Source organism: Brassica napus, chromosome A9 (assembly GCF_020379485.1).
Source record: "Brassica napus cultivar Da-Ae chromosome A9, Da-Ae, whole genome shotgun sequence".
NCBI lineage: Eukaryota > Viridiplantae > Streptophyta > Magnoliopsida > Brassicales > Brassicaceae > Brassica > Brassica napus.
Window position 1 is genome coordinate 36,686,865 of NC_063442.1, and position 22,189 is coordinate 36,709,053.

Here is a 22,189-nt window from a genome sequence, read left to right on the forward strand (position 1 = left end):
TAAAATGCTTATGTTTTAGTTATATAATCTAATTTTCAAACATAGAGAACATAGCCAATTTTATGTTCTTGAAAACATTGTGAGTCTAATGTTCTTGAATAAAGAATTCAATCATAGAGACTTAGAAAGCATAGCCAATCTTCACCTAAGTCTTCAATTATGTGAAAGTCTTTGGTCAGTAACCAAAATTAACTGGTCGAACCTGTCACTTCGGTAAAATGAATCATATTCCCTTTCAAATAGTTTATTTTTTTTGTTCTATAACCTTTGATAGCTTCCATCAAGATTATTTGAGTAGTTCAAATAGGAAAAGTACTCTGCATGATTTTTTTAGCAAATGGAGCTGGTGTATATAGACACTTTAAAATCTATCTAATTAGCGATAAGTAACTGAAATAAGGAAAATAATATTTTTACATTTATACATTATAACAAAATTATATAATCATTTAAGTTTAGTTAAAATATATGAAAAAATCCGGGCGTAGCCCGGAAAAAATCTCTAGTTAACCATAATAATTTTACGTGTTTAAATGAAATTTTTCTATTAGTAACAAAAATTCTCTAAAGCTGACACATAAGTATTCTAAAGTTGAAATGACTGTGAAGATGACACTTGTTAATGTGTGTATGAACAAATTTATTGAAATATTTCTTTTTTTTTAATATATAAGGGATACTTCATTATGAACATATTTATATTTCCTTTCTTAGTGTGAAAATCCTTATAGTCACAACTCCTAATGGTGACTTTTCACAATATTACGGCAGTAACCGTCACCTAAACCATACATGATATATGCGTGCGCATGTCAAATAAAAATTCCAGAAAACAACATATTGTGCATGCATGAATGACATTCATCACTTAATAAAAAGAACATCATTCATTCACACCTAGATTACTGATTCCTTTTGGTTCTATGATTCTATCTATGAACCTAATTCCCACCAATCAACGTAAACCAGTTATTCAACTTAACCTTCTACAGGATCTTGATGGCGATGATATAGAGAACCATAATCATTTCTAGAAGCATATAATCTAAGGATCGGAATGGTAACCGCGGTTATGATAATATAAACGGTGTGGATTTAAAGTACGATACGATACGGTTAATAAAAGGTATGAACTAGGTACAGTTTTAATAAAATAAAAGGTATGAAATTGTGTTGATTGGTGAACAATTATTTGTAGTTTTTGATAAATTAACATTCAGAATAATGTTTCTTAAAAAAATATTTAATAAATTTACAGTTTTTAAAATATTGTGATTTTTCTAGAAACAATTTTTTTTAAAAAAAATCTTTTATGTAAAATTATGAAGTAAAATATATTTTACTGCTATCTTATATTTCTTACGAATTTTTTACTTGATATTTATTTTTGTTTGGTTTTTTTTTTTCATTTGCGGATAAATATCAAAATTAATTATAAATATTATATAGAACAAACTTAAACAAATTTTAATTAAATATGTTAATTAAAAATTAATTAAGAAATATAATCCTGGTTATAGAGTTATATCAACTAATATAATTCAAATTTAAATATTTGAATCATTAAAAGTAATATAAAACTATATAAACCTGTTTGAATAATCAATATTCATATATCAAATAAATAAAATTATACGTGTAGTTATCAAATTAATAAACAGAAAATAAATATTTGGATAATCGTAGTTGAAGTTATATTACAAATGAGATACAACGTGTTAGCTTTAAAACTCTTTAGAATTAGTTTAAATATGGGATGGTTGTTAATTTATTAATTTATTTTAAAATAAAAGTAACAAATTAATATGTAAAAGACAAAAGTTATCTAAATTTAAAAAGAAGAAGACATTAGTTATAGAGTGTGTATTTGTTCAAATACGATGGGTTATTACATGGTTTTTAAGTCAAGTGCGGTTTTGGACAGGTGTCAAGTATTTCAATGATAGTTTGAGCATTCGCGTTTTTACTTTTGATGTCGTTTAAAACCGCACATTTTTAACAAAGATTGTTGATTAGTGGTCAAAAGCGGGTTTGACAATATGCACTTTGAAATCCACATTTATATTGTCACCATTCACTACCTAAGCATCCTTTCAAACAAATAACTTTACACAAACTTCATACATGCACCCCATTAATTGTTAAATATACTTTTATTTCTTTTCAGACATGCACCTTAATTATGTGACGTTTGTTAAATCACAGCTTTTAATTGTGACTTTCAACGAAAAAAATGTCTAACCGCACATGCATGCGAATACATTACCAACGTACAGTTATGAATTGTACATTTAATTAAGGGTAATTGTCAATAATAGCACATTTTGAAGTTTATGTCTCAAAAATAGCACTAGAAGGAGAAAGTCACAAAAATGACATTCATTAAAGGGTAAAATATTCCTAATACCCTTGGTTTAAAATTAAATAAACAAACAAAAACAAAAATAAATAAATAAAATAAAAATTAAAAAAAGAATTTTTTTTCTCGAAATTTTTTTTATTTTTTTTCAAATTTTCTTTTTATAATTAAAAATACTTTTTGAAACTGTTTTTAAAATTTTTATTTTTTATTTTAGTATTTATTTTTTTATAAAATTTTAAATCATAATTCCAAAACTCCACCTCTTAATTCTAAACCCTAAGGTTTGGATTAATTAATCCAAGGGGTATAAGTGTATATTTACCTCTTTAATGAAACCTATTTTTGTGATTTTGAGCCTTGAATGCTATTTTGGGAACAAAAACTTGGTTTGATACTATACTAGTCTTTTTCTCTTTAGTTAATTATATTTTCAAGCAACTCATTTCCGTTATGTTCTCTTAGTGATACGTAAACACATAGCCATCATGTTTCATGAAAGTCTTTTTAGTTAGAAAAGGCCAGTGGCTTTAATCCATAAAATCAAACACTCAGTTCCTTATTCAACAACCTCTTTTTTCTTTTTTACATTCCATCCCATATTCTCTCTTTTCCACATAATTATTCAATACTTTTTTTAATCAATACAATAGTTTTACTTAATAAAATTTAACATTATATCATATATTTTAATTCATATTCTTGTTTTATATAATCTGACAAATATGTATCAATAGCATTTTCTATTTTAATTTTGAAGAAAAACTAGAAGTATTTTGAATATTAAAAAAAATTATTATTAGGATATATTTAACAAAAAATAACATTTTTATTTTATATCCAAATAAAATGAGACTAGTCTTTATTTATACATCATAAAAATGCTGCATTTTGGTATAATTTTTTTTTTAAAAAAAATAAGTTTACTATAAAATAATTATATTTGAATAATTTGGAAGAATAAAAAAAGTACAGAAATATCAGTAACCAATAAGAATACAAAAGAGACAATGTAGGCCCATTCAATTATTTTTCAACCGGTTGAAAACTTTCAACAGGTAAATAATCCACTTGGATTCTCACATTTTTTAACAGCTCAATTGCTTCAATTAAATAGTTGAATTTTCAATTCAACAAGCTAATTGCTCATGGTCTTAGAAAATTTCTCACTTACGTACGAGCAAAATGATGTACGGGTCAATTTTATATATTAATCAAAAGATGTGTCTTAACCAACACAACTCTTCCACACAACACTTCACTATTTTAACAGCACAAGTGCATTATATTGTATCATCATATGTATATTAAATCTTATAGTAATATATTCTATTATTATTACTATAATAAAGAGATTAAGGACCTTAACAAATATAAAGTAAAGTAGAAAAATTATCAATATATCTGAATTCTAATTCATTAATCGAAATTGATCTATCACGGTATCTTCTTTTATATTTTATATTAGAATCTAAAAACATTAACGTAAACTTGAACTTTATATTAGACTAATAGACATATAGGTCATATAGAATAAAAAATATTCTTATACCCACATCCCATTCTCAGCGGCTAAAACACCAACCGAAAACACGGTAGAGAGAGTTGGCAACGCGTTTGGCGATGCCGTGGAGTAGCTTACAGCTTCGGGCTCAAGTACTCCTCCCTTCGTTGCACTCTTCACACTGAGACAAATTACAATACAAAATTATATAACAATATATATTTGCGATAATATATGAACAAAAGAGCCGTGTCGGAAGAAGATCTATCTCTCTCTCTCTCTCTCTCTCATAATTGTCCTTGTTGAGAGAAAAAAAAGTTAAGCGATCTCCGAGCATAGTTCTCGGCCGACGATGGTGGGCTCCTTTAGCCACGTCGTCGGTCGGGTTTCTTCCTTTTTATTTCAGTTCTGTTTATCTTGTTTAGTTTCCGGTCCGTCATGCGGTATCGTTGGTTCTTCGGTACTGTATGTTTGGTTTTTCTGTTCCAGTATCGCACCGATCGTTTGGTGGATGACTGGCTTTGTTTCTGGGGCCGTGCCGTTTCTTCTTCGGTGGTGGTTGCTGGCTATCGAATCCTCGGAAGTGATCGAGCTGTATGACGTTTTTCGTTTTAGTGATTGGGTGGTCTGGGTTTGGATGAGATCTTGAGTTTATTTGATTGATGCTATCCAAAACTTAGGCGTATGTGTGGAAAGATGCTGAATCCGTAAAACTTCCAACACAGTCGTTGGATGTGGTTTTCGGTGGTTGTGGTTGTGTTCCCGGTTGATTCCGGAGTTAAAGTGATCTGTTTGTTTCGATAACGACTTTTAAGTCGGTGAAATCGATGGTGGCTCGCGTTTCCGGTGTGATTCCGGTGGTTTCCGGTGGCTTTTGGTTCAGTTGCAGCGACGATTCGCAGGTGGAAGAAGACGGTGATATTGTCTTTGCACGTGTCTCTTTTTTCTCCTGAGTTGAACACGTTGTTTTGCGTCATCTGTTTGTTAGTGGATATGGGCCTGTGTTTGGTTTTCTAGTGTTGTAGTTGGGTCTTGTTGGTAGGCCAGGATCCTTTTTCTTTTTGGGTTTTTGTTTGTAAAAAACCTTTGTTATTATATAAAATATCAGATTTCAGAGAAAAAAAAAAAAAAAAAAAAAAGCCGTGTCGGACCACACATGGGCACCAGGTGAAAAATGAAAATGTCGCCTTGTCTCATCATTTCGCAAATTGACAAAACAACACGGTGCATGACAAACGCGTTTCATGATTTTTATACGGAGATTTGACCTCACCTTTCTTCAAAACAAAAAGTGAATTATTTCTCTCCAACATTCAAAAAAAAGTATTGGAATATTTCATGTGATAAAAAAATCAAAACCGAAACTCTTCAAACATAATCTGAACCGAACTTTTTATTTTTTTTAAATTGATTTGAACGATCATTGGAGGAAAAACTTTTTTTTTTTTTTTTTTTTGTCATCAACTTTACAAACTCATGTTGACTCTGTAAATCAAACTGGGAGATCTTGATCCATGTGAACTACAAAAGACATTTTCTTCCTAGCACTGCGGGCTAAGCTATCTGCCTTCTTGTTTTGCGTTCTTGGTACATAGATAATCTCTGCTCGGAAAAAATTCTCTTTCAGGCTGTTTATATCTTCCAAATAACTTGCAAATGCTGGCCATTCTTCTGGTTCTGAAACCATCTTCACCAATTGAGAACAATCCGTTGCAAACGTAACCTGAAATTGTCGTAAGTTTTTCATACATTCCATTGCCCATAATAAAGCTTCCATCTCCGCATGAAGAGGAGTAAGGGAAGCCCGAACATTTCTTGCACCCATCAAACCAGCAAATCCTTCTAGAGTACTGTACCATCCTTGACCTGAAAAAACCTCATTCTCTTTCCAGGATCCATCCGTAAAACACCATCTTCCTGAAATTGACGGAAGAATCGTAGCCTCTACCTGTGGACTCCTCTTATGATCAGTCAGTATTTGTGCCTCAGCCCAGAGTTTTGATTCCGTTTCTGCCAGTTTAAGGGTATCCAACGGATCCACATCCAAATTACTAAAGACTTTATTATTTCTTCCTTTCCATATATACCATAGTATCCATGCAAACTGATGATCCTCCATCTGTGGAACAATTCTCCAAAAGAGATGATCCATATTCACAAAGAGAGAACTTATTGGAAACATATCTGGATTTGTTGGAATCTTTGAAAGAGCCCATGTCTGAAGTGCAGGAGGACATTCAAAGAATACATGGTTGATTGATTCCTCCTCAGCTCCACATCTTGCACAAATGATATCTCCGGGTATCCCTCGCTTATGCAGATTCTTCTTGACTGTTATACACCCTGTCACCAATTGCCATAGAAAATGCTTAATCTTTGGTGGGCACCGTATTTTCCAACAATATGCCTTCAACATATCCACTGTGGGTCCAAACACTAATTCTGGCTTTTCCTTATCTGGGTATATCCTTTCAACCTGATATCCAGATTTAACCGTGTATTTTCCATTATTTGTGAAATGCCATCCATCTTTGTCTGCCATCCGAGTTCTACTCAATGGTATACTTTCTATTAATTTCACATCCTGTGGGTCTACCAAAGCCCGAAGCACCGGCGAATTCCATCTTCGCAAATGAGGATCAATAAGATAATCCACTGTAAGGTCTGGGTAAAGATTGTGTTGATTTTTATTTGCTGGTCTCGGGCGAGTGGTTGGGAGCCAAGGATCATTCCATACGGATATAGAAGATCCTGTTCCCACCCTTTTGATTAGTCCTTTGCTTACCAGAGATCTAGCAGAAACAATACTCCGCCAACCATATGACGGAGAATATGAACGAATCGGCTCCAGGGGTGATGCATTCCTGTAATACCGACCTTTAAAAACTCGAGAAAATAAGGTATTTGGCTTCTCTATCAGCCTCCATAATTGTTTACCAAGCATCGCTGTGTTGAAATCAGTGATATCTTTAAAACCTAAACCTCCATCTTCTTTACTGACACATACTTTGTCCCATGATTTCCAATGCATTCCTCTTGTATTACCGCCAGGGCTCCACCAAAATTGAGCTACCGCATTCGTCAGCTTTTTTGCAGTAGCCTTGGGTAAACGATAGCAAGAGGAGGAAAAACTTTTATTTAGCAAAAAATATCAATTTGTTTTCAAATATTCTTTTTTTTTATATTAAATTTTATATTTATTAATCACAGAATAAACGAGCATTACAAATGAAAAGAGAGTAAGCTAAACTCTAAAATAAAGTTTCTTTTGGAGTCATTTTAAAAACCTCCAGCTCCTATTGACGAACATATATTTCCACCCATTGACGGAACAGTCCTTCCAACTTGTGATTCCCAGTGTACTTCAGCGAAGAGATCCTATTGCGGATTGCTTTATCAACCTGCCTAGTGAACGCTTCTCGTAGTTAACCAAGGACCCAAATGTCTACGAGAGTTATGCTCTTTCCAGATAAAGTAAACGGTAGTATGGAAAACCAGTCGTAAAAAGATAACATCCATCTTGTTTCTATTACGCTGTAGTAGAGATGTTGTTGTAATTGTCCAATCCGGTGATGCAGTAATGCCCAGTAGAATAGCAGTTAGAGTAGTCCAGGCAGTGAATGTGAAGGGGCATGCAAAAAACAGATGATCCATGCTTTCTTCACGCTCTCCACAAAACATAGAGCCTTGTGTGATCCCCCATTGCCGCATACGGACTCCTATGGAGAGTCTATCCTTAAATGTCAACCAAACAATGAAAGCATGGCGTGGTACTCCTTGTGTAAACCAAACGAGATGGGGCCAAGGTACTTCAGGCCCCCGATCTCTAATATGTTCCCAAGTTCTCACTGTTGAGAAGTGGTCCTTGTAGTCCTCCTCATTGTGCCTCCATAAAATAACATCGCTTTTCTTCCTAGCCTCTGGCTTCTGCACATTCTCAGAATCTCAATAGCGGTGTACACATCACCAAATACTCTCCGACCTCGACTCCGCATTCCCCAGACCTCATTTGGACACACTTCAGAAACACGAGCTTGACGAGGTATGCCTAGATACCGCAAACCCAAATCTCATGTTATGTTGATAATACTTCGAGTGCCTAACCAATTGTCGAACAAGAAAAAAGTCGAACCACCACTTTTAACTTCACTGCGCATAAACCTTGCTGCCTCCAGTCTGAGCTTAAGTAATTTGCGCAAGAACCATGAACAACCCATATTAGTAACTTTTGCGTCCCAAAACAACCATAGCTTTTTGTACTAATTATATTAAATGTAGTGTAATATAATACTTTAAACTTAATTTTGATGATGAGACTGCTTTGTCTCTGTGGCATGATAACTTTAAACTTCTCTTAGTCACTTTGGGCGAAAAGGGTTGTAAATATTACACTAAGATTAATGGTTCTTGAAGAGTTATCTTTCTTGCGGAGTTGACTTAACTAATAGTGTGACTTTGATTGTGTTCTTGCGCTTGTATGATTCTGTTGATCCTTTCCATGTCAAGGCAGTGGATACAACTGGTGCTGGTGATTCATATGTTGGTGCCGTGCTTTGCAACATTGTTGACGACCGCACTGTTCTCAAGGTAAACATAACATCAGATTAGTCTTTGGTGAATTTGGAATCGTTGCTGGGCGTGTTGTTCTGTCTTTAACTACAGGACGAAGCTCGTCTTAGAGAGGTGCTTAGGTTTGCTAATGCATGTGGAGCCATTACGACTACCAAAAAAGGAGCTATTCCAGCTCTTCCTACAGAGTCAGAGGTTCAGAGTCTCTTGAATGGAAACTGATCAAAGACATGTCTGGTTTTAGGATATTTTTATTCCACTTTCTTCAAGTGTTGTTTTAAGGGTTTTACTTTAATGAATAAGAGAAAGTCATTACCAAAGCTAGAGAAGGATTGTTTTGAAGTAGTGAAAGCGTTAAAGAACAATAGCTTGAGGATAACATTCAGAAACTTGCAAATCCAATGATCTCCAAATGTGTTTGCATTCTTCCCACCTTGAACTCATCCTCTCCATAAATGCTTCAGCCCACACTTCCTTGCTACCTCCCATACTTAGATCATATGGCACCGAAAAACTGCAAGTCAATTTCCAAAACTTTCAACAGATGCATTATTTTGTTGTTTATGCATCAAAGTAAGCATCTTGGTTTTGACATTTTTACCTTGTTAGCTCTTCTAAGAGAGAGTCTTTCTCGGTGGTGCCGTTCCTGGAAGATATGTGTGTTAGGCATCACAACAATGTTCAGAAAGCTAAGAGTTTAGAAATATATAATAGCCTTAACCTTTGTACTAGAACTTTGAAGATGCGGAGAGACTTGGTTGAGAGGTTGTAGATTGCTTCTTCTATATGATCTGTGCCGAATAAATACACAACCGGATAGTCCAGGAGCCATCTGCTAATATGGACCAACGCTTAACAATCTAAAATGACACTGTGTGGATGAATGAAGAAAGAGTTGGATTTGAAAATTTTACCCGTTTAATGTTGGGATTGTAACCTTAGTGTCTTGTAAACAACAACTAAGATCAATGAACAAAGAAGATTTGGCATCATTATCGCTGCCATCTAAAGGAAATGTGGAAGAGAATAGCTTCTGAATCGACCTAAGCTGCATCCCTAGATTGCTTTCCTTGCTTTGTTCCACCATCTTTAACAAACAAAACAAAAAGCAAGACTGAGATCAAATCCAAATTGGAGAGACAGAGCATGAGAAGAGAAACCACTGAAACAAAGACAAGTAAACAACCTTTGGTGGATCTTGTTCCAGGTCGACGAAGAACAATTCAGGTTCTGAACTCAGCCACTTGGGCAGTCTTCTTACATTGATCAGGTAAATCATATCCTCTATAACCATAACTCTCAAATCTTTGAAAACTGGTAAAACCTAGAGGACACAAGCAGCATGAACAAAGAGTCAGCTACATACATACAGACACACTCAAGTACTAATGTCCTTGAAGAAAAAAGAGGTAGAGACTAACCTCTTGGATAAGCTCGAGAAGGGAAAGCAAGCGATCTTGTAGCTCAGGCAACTTGCCTCCATAGTCAATCATCACAACTGGTCTCATCCCCGTGCATAGTGCCAGCACATCTACAAATTCAATCATATGGGAATCTGAGATCATACTACTAGAGTCAAGTGATCCAGATGATCCTAATTACTAAAGTTACAAACTTTCTAATGAAAATGATAAACCCACCAAACAAGGCAATCAACAAGCTTCAATAGGGATTTTACTACACACAATAAACTCGAAAGAATCAAAATTTTAACAAAGAAGAAGGAAACCTATTTCGAGACGGCGTTTAGAATTGGGCTTAAGTCGCCATTTGATCTGAGAGAGACAAGAGCTCATACACTCAAGTATCTCCTCAGAGCTTGGTATCTCCTCCATCTCGCACAAAAAGACTCCAACTTTCTCTTCTTCTCTATCGAGGTGAGTCACTTCCTTATTCCTTCTCCGACTTTGGTCGCATTTTTTATTATTTAGGAAAGTTTCAAAACAAACCCTGAACTTTTGAGTTTTCTCATAAATTACCCTACACTTATTTCGCATTAAATAAAAACAATGAGGTGTCGAACTCTTATTGGCTCACTGATGAAGAAGAGCAAACACACGGCGTTTCACACCACTTTTATTACACGATCTAAACGAGATTCTTTCACTTGTAAGAGCATCAGCATCAATGAATTTTGAGTGGGGGTCATAATTTTAATTTTTTTATTATTTTTTTTATATTTTTTTCGTTTGATTTTAAAAAAATATATATATATAAGCGGACCAATCGCGGGCCGCCACGTGGCGTGGAGTCCGCGTTACAGGGATGAACTCGTATCAGTGGAGAGAGCTTACACGATCTGGGTTCACAAAAAGTGGATTATTATAATAATTTTTTTTTTTGGGAATTGTGTGAACTTTATACATAATCTCCTAATGCTGGTGCTCTAATGCCTTCTCTGTACCTTGGTTCTGGCCTTATCAGAAGCGGCTTGGGAGCTTAAGGGGAGAAAATATTCGGCTCCAGCTCTGAGTATGTGCAAAGCAACGTAAGTTAAACCATGCTTGTGTAGCGTTTCATTTATTTTTTTTAACTCTAAGTTGTTGATATGAGCAGATAACTCGTTATTTCTCCGATCCCCAATACTATTTTTCAAGTGAATGATCAATATGTGAGGAACAAGTTGAAGATTGTTATACTTCCTTTTCTTCATAGGGTAAGAGGAAGGCTTACTTTGTTTTGGTATTTCTCTTTTATGTGTGTTGGGGGTCATATGATGAGTCCTGCTGTAACCTTATCAGGGACATTGGACTAGAATCTCAGAACCAGTTGAGGGTAGACTTTCATACAAGCCTCCTATATATGATATTAATGCGCCAGACTTGTACATTCCCCTCATGGCCTTTGGCACTTATCTTGTTCTTGATGTTTTGTCACTAGGACTCTGTGGCAAGTAAGTTGCTTTATTTATCTTATATATTTTTCAGGTGTATATGTTTCTTTTTTTTCAGCCCTTTTGATCCTTGTGCTAGGTTTTTTTCGGAAGCTCTGAACTGGCTTTTTGTGAAAGGAATGGTTGGCTGGGTTTTTTGCAAGTCATGCTGCTGGAGATAACGTTGCTTTCATTGGGTAGCGGCGAATCACCTCTCTTGGACATTGTGGCATATGCAGGCTATGCTAACGCTGGTCTCTGCTTAGCTGTTCTTTGCAAGACTATCTGGGGATACTCTTACTATGTTTTGATTCCGAGGACTTGCTTATGCACAGGGGTTTTCTTGGTGAAGACAATGAAGCGAGTTCTCTTTGCTGAAGCTAAGAGTTATGTGACTCAAGCAGGCATCATTAGGGAAAGAACACCTCTAATGTTATGACCTGGCAATAACTTGAACAACCTCTATGGATATGAACTGGTTAAGGGATACATTGATGTGTGATATCTCTGGAAACGTTAGGATCTCATGACCAATGGTTCCTGAGAATCTGTTCTAGCTCACATCTAATGAAACAAGATGTTTCAGCCTATGTAAAGGCGACACTGTTCTTGGATAGGTCTATGGTTTTGAGCTCCTTGAGGCGTGTGATTCCTGGGGATATGTCTCCGGTGAAGAAGTTTTGAGAGAGTGATATTTTGGTGAGTTTCTTGAGTTGGGACATAGTTTCTGGTATTGGACCACGGAATCTGTTCTTGTTGAGTCTAAGGAAACCGTCATCGTCAACATTAATCTCTGTGACTCTGCTTGTGGTGTTCTCGATAGGGAAAGAACACATGACTCCAAAGAACGTTTCTGAGCCTTCACAAGAGAAGTCCCATGTGCTTAGGTAAGAGGAAGGGGAGATGGAACTTGGGTCAATGCTACGTATGATAGACTCTCTAGAGCTTGAATATCAAATCGAAGAGTGGCTGACAGAGCTGATGAAGGGACAATAGTTGAAACAAGTAATAAAAACAATGACGTGAGTAGCAAGAGAGAAGAAGATGGTTGTGTTTTTTTTGGTAGCCATTGTAATGGTTCTTTCACATGAGTCATGAATGAAAGACATGTAAGTCTTTTATATTTTTGTACTAAGACAAAGAAGAAGAAGGTCGTCGTGTTTAACCTAATTGGGATCTAAAGTCTAAACATACTTCACATTTTTGTAGCGTTATTGATAAGTTACATCAAACCAAATATAGACCGACCTCAAAAACTCGTTTGGGATCATGTTCCCTTTAGTCAAATGCATACTAAATAGATTACATTTGTATTATTACTATATCTTAATCTGTTTGAGATGTGTGTCTAAACTAAAACCGACACTTTTTATGAAAATAGGGAAGTACCAATTAGTGGTTCCTATTTTTGACAATTTTTTAAAATATTGAACATGAGAAATTTGGAAGACATTATGCAATACTATTTTAGATTTTTTTAATCTAAAAATTTGGTAATCATTCGACTAATACCTAAGAAAAGGCAATTGAAACATTCAACAAAGTTATAAATTAGGAACTTACTATTTCTAGAAGTTTGGTTTTATATATAAATACGTCAGGTTATTGATCTGAAATTACTAACAAGAAAAAAAGGAGAAAAAAAAGAACCATTTAAGAGCTTATAAAACAATGGCTATCGAAAAGAAAACCCTGCTCGCCTCCTTCATCACCATCATGATGATGGTAATGATGATCGTGAACCAAGTCGAGGCCAGGAACCATGTCACAATCAAGCCGCCTCCAAAGTGATCATAGTCTTTTTGTTTTTCTAAATCGATGGCTCCAAAAGTTTATGAGAAAATAAATGGTTCCTTCAACGTGGAGCTTAAAGCATGGCTTAACTAATTTTTATTTACTATATATATCATTCTTTTCATCCTCTTATTTGTTTAGTTATGGATGTATAACTTATAAATAATGTTTCACAAAATAATATTTTGTATGTGAATGAAATGTACTAGTGTCATATTTCATAGGCAGAGATTGGTGTTGTGATCTCTCTAGAAATTGACAACATTAATGTTCACATTCTTTTTTTCTTTTGTTTGTAATTAAAAAGGATAATAATATCCTTGTTATATTAATATTATTAAGGGGGGCTTATTGAATTAGGGATTTCATACAATTTTAGGTTTTTGTCAAATCCTCCCTTATTGAATAAGGTATTTATAAAAAACTTTACAAATCCTCTCTTATTGGATATATCATTTGTAAAAATCCTATCAAATCACCCCTTATTGAAAAATATGGATTTCAAAAATGAGATTCATCAAAAGTTATTTTAGATCATTAAAAGCTATAGTTTACCCTTCAAATTCAATAGAAAAGAATACCATCTCTTTAGATGGAATTTTAAAATAACAACTATTTCATATTTTACGACAAGAGCTTAGCTGAGATTGGAAGATAATCAATTAGCTGAGATTGGAAGATAATTAATTCAAACTTTTCTCACCATCTTCGAACTGAGTGATGGTTCCTTTGATGAGGAGGTTTCAACGAGCCGTTTTTCAAAGTTCTTCTTCAGATCTACCGACTTCCGATCACAGCCTCCTCTCACCTCGTCCTCCATTACTATCTTTCGGTTGGTGTTAGGTCGGATTTTTCTCCGGCCACAGGCCGTGAGAAAAGCTTCGGCAAAGCCGTCTTCCTACTTGTTTCATGTTGTCTTTTGTTTCGTGATGCCGCTTGTTTCGTCGTCTCGCCTTGCTCTCTATTGTTCTCGCCTCGCAATTTCTCATATATCACCGCTTACTCGCCATCTCTCACTGCTTCCTCGCTGTCTCTTGCCGCTTTCTCGCTGTCGTTCATTGTTGCATCGCCATCCTTCGTTGCCGTTCCCCATCTCTCGTTGTCTCCTATTTGTTCAAAAGAAACTGAAGTGGGGCTGCTCCCAACGATGGATCTCTACTCTGTCACCAGATCTTTCACATCCCACTCTTCTACTAACCTCCCAGCCGTGTACTTTGCAGGTTATGCATCTGTATTGTGCTTCTTCCATCCCATTATGGTCTTGTTTTTACAAGATCCCTGGCTGCAAGTCTGTCGCCTTTGTGCCCTGCAGTTTGCAGGTTCTTTCCCATTTTCAATATGGATATTGGTAATATGAAAATTGTTTTAATTCTCTTCTGGCAGATTGGATTGGCATTGATATGTTTTCCAGTGATTATGGTTGATTCCTCCTTCATGGAGGTTGTGTTATTCCCAAAATCCAGTCTGTTATCACCTCTGAGTTTACAGCCGATATCATGATTGTTATACCAGCACAAGGTGCGGTTCTAATCTCCGGTGTAGGAATATGAATGTATCCTATAATCCCCAACTAGACTTTCCTCTTCTTAGCACTAACGGGGTTGAGTGTAGAGGACAACTCCTCATCTTTAGTGTTTTAAGTTTTGTGTTTATCTCTATGTCTTTACTATCTATGTTTTCCATGTTGCTATGGTGTTTTTAGCCGTTTGGCTTTGTTGTATCTTTGCTTGAACACTTTCTCCTTTATTGGAGATTTAGTAATGAATCTATAAAATGTGGGTTGACCAGAAAAAGAATGCTAATGAAAAGTATAAGACTGTCAATGGTTTGAGCTGCACACAATTGTGATTATCAACGTCTGGAAATAGAAATGATAGATGAAATCCAGGTTCTGAAGTGTAAATCTCAAGGCAACTACTATGAGTTCGTAAAAGTAGAGAATATACTTGTGGATACTTTCATCAGATCAGCAAAAAATGTAAAATGACTTCAGGTCAGTTCTTGTATTTTTCATCAAGCAAACTATTGAATCCACTGACCGAGTCTATGTAAGTGAAATGTGTTGAGATTTTGAGAATGATAGAGTACGATTTTACAGTTAAATGGTAATATTATTATAAAAATATTAGAAGAGAGATTTTACCAAATCCTATCAAATTCCCTTTCTAAATCTCCATCAAAATCCTTGAATTCAACAAAACCCTCAAAGTTCCACCAAATCCTAAAATCTTCAAAACCTTCTCAAACTCCTAATTCAATAAGCCCCCCTAAGTGAGATTTAGCTATGGGATTTAGCTACGAGATACAGCATATAATAATCTGCATGAATATATCATAAGTTACGTAAAGCGGAACAAAAAAATTAAGATGGAAAACAAAGTCAAGAATCCTGTTGATTTGTTATTTGGCGATTACTGCGGTCTGCATGCATGTACGTTTGATCTTTGTGACGTCAATGAAAACTCATTTTGTATATTCCACAGAGAGTGAATACATGTCAGAATATTACTTAGGAATGCAACTAGATAATGAAAGTGTTTATGATTCGATGATCCTTTCATTAATCACAGAAGTATATGTATTTATACAAGGTTTGATAGTTATCGATATCTACCGTATCTAAACTATACAAAGGAATATACTTATCCTATGATATTGTGATATCCTAACTAGCAGATAATTTGCATTATCCATAGTAAAAAAAATAATCTACTTATCATCAGGATCACCTAGTTGTTTACAACAGTTATTTTCAAATCCTCTCAGTATGAATTGAGAGAGGCTAGAGCAACATTATTGGTTAGTATCTAAAAACAAGTATCCAAACAAATTTAGTATTACTATTTTAATACAATTTATCTATACTAGATCCGGTGTCCGCGCTACGCGCGGATAACATGTTCAAATTAAGTAAATTTACACTTTTGATTGGTAGTTTTTTAGTTTAAGAAGTTGTTTGTTAATTTTGTGTGTTGTAGATTTAACAATAGAATTTTGGTTTGAATGTGATGCGGTGATTTCTCTTTTTTAAATAACAGTAAGTTTGAATAATATATTGTGTTGAGCAATCAATTTTCGTAAGAGAAAATAGTAATTTTGAGTATTTAATGGTATCGTTAGTTATCAGGCTTAAGATAACAGTTTATTCCTCTTTTGGAAGCGTTGTATGATATCAATGTCGGTGTCGAAGTAAAAGCCCGATCCAGGTGTGGTTGTAAGTGATAATTTCCCTGAAAAAGTAAATTATTTGTAAGCATTTATTTTGACATAAACTTATGTTTAGTTTATTACCTTCATGTAACCGTGGAATGATACTTGTGATGATTACAATTTAGTTTTTCCTGGTAGATATGCGATTTAGCTCCCTGAAATTTTCTGCCTTGTTGTTCCAGATAGTTAGACGTACCATTTTGGATTTACAAATAATGATTGTATTATATATATATTGCTTAAAATAAATATTATTTAATAAAGTGTTAGTACCTATGTAAACGCAATGCAATGATGATCTTTGTATCTGTGTTCTTGTTATATATATATCACTTCCTTGGATGAGGCATATTCGGCCAACAACATCTGTGATAATAATTTGTTTTTAGTGAAAAAAAAGAGAATTTATTTGTTTGCGAGACCGGCAATGGTTTTTTTTTACCTGGGAGAAAATTGGTTGCACTTGCTAAGCTAATCAACTGGGGTAGCTTTGGGGCCGGAATATGCATGAAGGTATTGGTGGAATGTTTTCTTCAATCTGTGTAATAATTGTTGTCTCACTGATATTGATTATGTATGGTTGAACTGTAAGCATGTACCGTTGGTTATTGGAAAGGAGATTAAAATATCTAATGTGATAAATTTTCCCTTCTTCGAACCGTTGGTACATTTTTTGTTCCTGTTGAGTGGTTTAAAGTTATCATTTCAAATGTAGTTGGAATAATAAAAACATAGTATTTTTTAGACAAACCTGGATGTCAAGATAAATGAAAGGTGTTTCTAAGAAAGCATTTTTGTTTTTGTGATTTGTGATGGGCCACATCCTAATGATCCTAATGATTATTGGTTGCGGTCCGAGGTTGTCGCTCCGGTTATTGTGATATTCGGCTGCATGATCTGCACACATAACAATGGGATTAATTTTTTTATATTTTTTATATTTTTTGAAGTGAGCGTAGTTATAAACTTATAGTTTGTTTGTTTTAAAAAAGAATTGGATTTCTTTCCTTTAATTTAATTTAATTAAAGAATATGTATTTGAAGTGAACAGAATTTAATTTAATTATAAAAAATTGGATTTTTGAAGTGAAGATAGTTTGTTTGTTTATTTTTTATTTTTTATTGCCCAACTTCCTTTTTTTTTTAAAAAAAAGGACGAAACATGAGTATTTGGAAGTGTTAATTTTTTATTATTTTGGTGGGTTTGCTAGTAGGTTTCAATTTTCATCGAATTTTATAGTGTATGTGTGTGGAATTAGTATTTTATGATAGACAGTGTAAAATGGTCCATAATTTGTATTTTTAAATTAAAAACATCACTACTATATAAAAGGAAAACCTACATTTGCAAACAATTATAATGATGTGCTTTTATATTCGTTTTTTGGGAAATTACCACAAATAACACATTCATAGTACAACTTTTCATGTTTACACACTTTTACTCTCACTTTTAATGAAGGATAAAAGACAATTATACCTTTAAAGTTAACTAATCTAGACTTAGGGTTTAGAGTTGAGGGGTGGGATATGGTTTTTGGAATTTGAAATTTAGGATTATAGTAAATATATAAATAAATACTTAAAAAATATATTTTTAAAAATAGTTTCAAACATAATTTTCTTTTTTCAAAAACAAATTTCAAAAACAAATTTCAAAAAAATTTCGAAATTTTAAAAAAAAAAAAAAATTATATAAAAGTTCGAATTTGAAAAAGTATAATTCGAAAACATAAATTTTTTTTTACTTTTTTCTATTGTTTTTAAATTTTTAAATTTTTTTAAATTTTTTTAATTTTTTAATTTTTAATTTTTAATTTTTAATTTTTTAATTTTTTTATTTAAATAATGATTTATTATATATATAAATAACAATGGCATAAGAGTATTTTGCCACTTAATGAAGAATGTATTTTTGAAAATGTCTATTTAGTGGTGATAAAAATGAAAAGTGGTACCATGAAAATGATAAACATGTAATTTCTTTTTTTTTATTAGAGTTTTGGATTAGAGCATTAAATTAATATATCAATACTAATAATTGTTTGCAATTAGTTATTAAAAACGTCAATAGAAACGTCTCCATTATAATCTCCAGAGTGGTTGGCCCGTCCTATGGTGAAAAATTTGTATCAAAATTTTTTTAATGGTTTTATATAAATTTATGAAGCAATTTAAAATTATTATAGAAAATGGTATTACATACAAACAAATAATGAATATAATTCCGAGATTATATTATTATTTTTAATAAATATGTTTGGTTTGAATTAAAATTCAAAGATTTTAATAGGTAAAAGTGAAGATACGTCCTTTGTGAGAGAGTTATTGATTGGAGAATTTGCCTTTGATTCTGGACTTTTGTGATTCACATGTGTGTTTTCCAACTGATTTGTATACAGAGCACTTATGATGTTTGTCAACATTATGTAAAATGAGTTATTTATTCATCTATATTTTTCTAAGTAATAATTTAGATTTTTTAATATTATTTAAGCATAAGAACTTATTTCTAAATCAGTCTAGACTGTTTTCAAAAAAAAAAATCAGTCTAGTCTAATAATGTATTGTATTCAATATACACAGTAGTAGTATTCTTTAAGGTGGAGGCTGAGTGTATTCTTGAGACATAGCAAAGGGTTACGGGATGTGGGCTGAGTGAGTTTCTAGATCTTTAGTGACACTTAGGAGTTGGACCAGCCCGTGACAAAACTGTGGGCTGAGTGAATTTATAGGTTTTTAGTGATACTCAGAAGTTGGACCAGCCCGTGACAAAACTCTGTTCCCATTTATTTGGTGAGGCCCAGTCCGATAGTGACATGGCTAAATGATTGGTGGGAATTTTTTTTGTCTATGTGGCAGTGTTTAGGGAGCTTTAATTTAGCCCCTTTTATATAGTAGGATAATTCAATTTAATTTTCTAAAAAGATTAAAATATTAATAAGTGGACAATAAGTGAACACGTGGCATTAAAAGTTCTAATGAATTTCCTATAAACTCTAATTTTAAAAACTTCACTACATTCTCTTTCCTATTTTTCTAATTTGTTTCTTTATTTTAAAAGTGAAAGACTCCCTAATATACTTCCATTGGAAGTGCTTTAAAGAAAGAATCGGTTGTAAAGTCTTTAATTCATTACTGGCTGTATATTATTATTGGCTATCAATTGGTTAAGTGGTTTATAAGTATGGATTAGTGGTGAGAGTTAGGTCATCCTCAAACCAAACATTGCATTACATAGTAATAACCATTTTATAACTTTCGAACGAAAATGTAAACACAAACACGAAAAAAGCACTCCTTGTCTACTTTGTCTAGACGAGACTTTTCCATTCGATTCATCTATGGTCTGTTTGCTTGTTTTTCGAGATTGATTGTTTGTGGTTTTTGAAACAGTTTTTAGTTTTTGTTTCTCTAAAAACTATTTTTTTACCAATCAAGTTTTTCAGAAAATAGATTTTCTAAATTATAGAGAAACCAGATTTTTAACCTTTTTACCATTTTACACACAGAAACCAAATCCATATTTTGTGGGTTTCTCCTATTGACATTATGTACACCTTTTTTTTGGCTGTTAACAAGTTAGTTATTTTCATATATAAAATTATTTCAACAATTTTATTAAACAAATAAAAACTTGCAAAAAATAATTCTTTTCTACAATCAAGTTATTGGAGTTTTGTTAGTGTAAATTATTTCCATAATGCTTTAAATCAATATTTTGTATCATAAATATATAGCAAAGTTTATGAAATTTTTTAGTTATAAGTATTATATATTTATTACACTGGAAATTATTATTTTTTATTATGAAAATCCAGATTTATTTCATAATAATTGAATTACATAAATTTTATACAGTATGCGAAACTTATAAAAATATATTTAAATTTTGTTTAGTATGTTTAAATAATAAACTAACTATCAATTGTGTACTGTTTAATATGTGTAGAATTAAACAGAACTTTGAAATATAAATATTAATATATTTTCTATAATATTTGAATTATAGAACATTTTCAAAATAAAACTATTTTTTTTTCTTTTGTTTTAAATTTTAATTATGTGTTTTTTTGAACTGCATTGATTATGTATTTTAATATATATATATATATGACAATAAAAAAAATATTTTGGACTCTATTTTTCTTTTAAAATAATTTTATTAAATTAATAAATATAATTAAAGTTGTAATATTTTTGTATTATTTGTTTTTTTCATAGTAAGTAATAAATAATATTTCAAATTTTTAAAAAAATATAGTAAAATAAAAAACTAAAAGATCACTAGTCATTCGTGCTTTTCTAAAAATTAAAATATTTTATTAATTTTTAAAACGAAAACCAAAAACTAAAATTACCATTCGTGATTTTCTAAAAACTAAAATTTACTGCAAAATCAAAAACCAAAAACTAAAATCTAAAATTCAAAAACTAAAAACCAAAAACCAAAATCTAAAATCTAAAAACCATCTGAACAATCATCAGCAAAGATTTATAGTTGGACTTCAAATTAATGGTAACTGGCCCATACCTCGGCCCATTAACTAAAAACTGGGTTCTGATTTTCGATTCGGTGAAAGAAGAAACCTTTCCTTCTGAGAAAATCAGGAACTCGTTAGCGCGAACTCGAAGAATCGAATCGAATCGAATCAACAAAAGAAGAGATCTTTCGTTATCCTTCTGGAGAATACTCGCAGATTCTCACTTGGGTCCTCACGATTAGCTGAAAAGGTCACACCTTTCGTCTCAGATCTTGCAGTGTCGGTTACAATGGGAAGACCCTTGCTTTACGACATCATCGAGAAACCCGCAACGAGCTGCATCATAACCCTATGCAGCTTAATCTGGTTCCTGATCCAGAAGAAGAGTATCGGCTACTCCCAAGTTGGGCTAAGCTACGAGACTGCTACTCAAGGGCATTACTGGAGAATCATCACCTCTGCTTTCTCCCACATCAGCGTCTTGCATCTCGTCTTCAACATGAGTGCTCTCTGGAGTCTCGGCGTTGTTGAACAGTTAAAGCATTTAGGTCTCGGAACTGCTTACTATCTTCACTACACTCTTGTTCTTGTTATCTTCTCTGGTGGTTTGGTTATTGGGATGTATCATCTGCTCATTGGTAGGTTCAAGATCGAGTATTTCAGGAGAGTTACTGCTGTTGGGTACTCTTGCGTTGTGTTTGGTTGGATGACGATTTTGTCTGTGAAGCAGCCTTCTTCGAAGCTTGATCTTTTTGGGGTTCTGTCTCTTCCCATTAGCTTTGCGCCCTTTGAGTCGCTTATTTTCACTTCTATTATTGTTCCGCAAGCTAGCTTTCTGGGGCATTTGTCGGGGATTCTTGTTGGTTACGCTGTTTCGTGGGGTTTGATCGGTGGGATGAACAGCTACTGGGCTGTTACCATGCTTGGTTGGATCGTTGTTGTGTTTGTCTTCAGTTTGAAGAAGTCTGGTGCTTATGATTTCAGTTTTCTGGAGATTGAGTCGGTTAGTGATGCTTCTTTGCCTTCGCTGCGGTTTGTTGGAAACGGACGGACATTGCAAGCTAGTGCAGTTCCTCTTAGTGGAGTGGAAGTTCTATGAAGAGGTATTGTATTTGGGAAACAACGTTCTTGGTAACCAAGTGAAAAGATCCTTAAGGCTTTGCGTGAGCTGCTTCCTGTATTAATCAATTTTAGTGTTGTTTTAAGCATCATTACAGATGAATAGGACAGTCTTATGTTTGATGTATAGTTGCACAAAAAGGGTCCCCTGTCTTACCTTAAGATTCCATACATCCTCTAGACCTTCACATTTATTTAAATTATGAAAGCATGCTACAAAACATTCTTGTTGTTTCTTTGATATATTGTATATGTTTTTATCATTTGCATTCTTGCAA

At 33.4% G+C, this 22,189-nt stretch overlaps 4 protein-coding genes across 4 annotated transcripts; 3 read left to right on the top strand and 1 right to left on the bottom strand.

Moving 5' to 3' along the window:
• Positions 1–8,667: 8,667 nt before the first annotated feature.
• On the bottom strand, positions 8,668–10,334 carry LOC111197866. The gene is made up of 7 exons (XM_022707590.2): positions 10,162–10,334; positions 9,854–9,963; positions 9,619–9,756; positions 9,347–9,519; positions 9,154–9,264; positions 9,034–9,078; positions 8,668–8,946 (listed from the first exon to the last, which is right to left on the bottom strand). The coding sequence occupies exons 1-7, from the start codon at positions 10,265–10,267 to the stop codon at positions 8,787–8,789; spliced, it is 843 nt and encodes a 280-aa protein (XP_022563311.2). The 5' UTR covers positions 10,268–10,334; the 3' UTR covers positions 8,668–8,786.
• Positions 10,335–10,516: 182 nt separating this feature from the next.
• On the top strand, positions 10,517–12,429 carry LOC106363612 (protein YIF1B-B). The gene is given in 6 exon segments (XM_022691212.2): positions 10,517–10,920; positions 10,989–11,021; positions 11,023–11,088; positions 11,174–11,325; positions 11,405–11,456; positions 11,459–12,429. Coding segments are annotated over 6 exon segments (687 nt in total). The 5' UTR covers positions 10,517–10,821; the 3' UTR covers positions 11,744–12,429.
• A 1,352-nt stretch (positions 12,430–13,781) lies between these two features.
• Positions 13,782–14,916, top strand: LOC125578483. Its single transcript, XM_048741280.1, has 2 exons — positions 13,782–14,417; positions 14,482–14,916. The coding sequence occupies exons 1-2, from the start codon at positions 14,028–14,030 to the stop codon at positions 14,596–14,598; spliced, it is 507 nt and encodes a 168-aa protein (XP_048597237.1). The 5' UTR covers positions 13,782–14,027; the 3' UTR covers positions 14,599–14,916.
• Positions 14,917–20,903: 5,987 nt separating this feature from the next.
• On the top strand, positions 20,904–22,046 carry LOC106368332 (RHOMBOID-like protein 13). The gene has a single exon (XM_013808261.3). The coding sequence runs from the start codon at positions 21,082–21,084 to the stop codon at positions 21,889–21,891; it is 810 nt and encodes a 269-aa protein (XP_013663715.2). The 5' UTR covers positions 20,904–21,081; the 3' UTR covers positions 21,892–22,046.
• Positions 22,047–22,189: the final 143 nt, after the last annotated feature.

Coding starts and splice junctions, on each gene's coding strand:
- LOC111197866 (XM_022707590.2), bottom strand. CDS start 10,267: ATGGAGGAGATACCAAGCTCTGAGGAGATACTTGAGTGTATGAGCTCT. Junction 9,265..9,346: donor ACAATCCCAACATTAAACGG/GTAAAATTTTCA, acceptor CCATATTAGCAG/ATGGCTCCTGGACTATCCGG. Junction 8,947..9,033: donor CTCTTAGAAGAGCTAACAAG/GTAAAAATGTCA, acceptor ATTGACTTGCAG/TTTTTCGGTGCCATATGATC.
- LOC106368332 (XM_013808261.3), top strand. CDS start 21,082: ATGGGAAGACCCTTGCTTTACGACATCATCGAGAAACCCGCAACGAGC.
- LOC125578483 (XM_048741280.1), top strand. CDS start 14,028: ATGCCGCTTGTTTCGTCGTCTCGCCTTGCTCTCTATTGTTCTCGCCTC. Junction 14,418..14,481: donor TTGTGCCCTGCAGTTTGCAG/GTTCTTTCCCAT, acceptor CTCTTCTGGCAG/ATTGGATTGGCATTGATATG.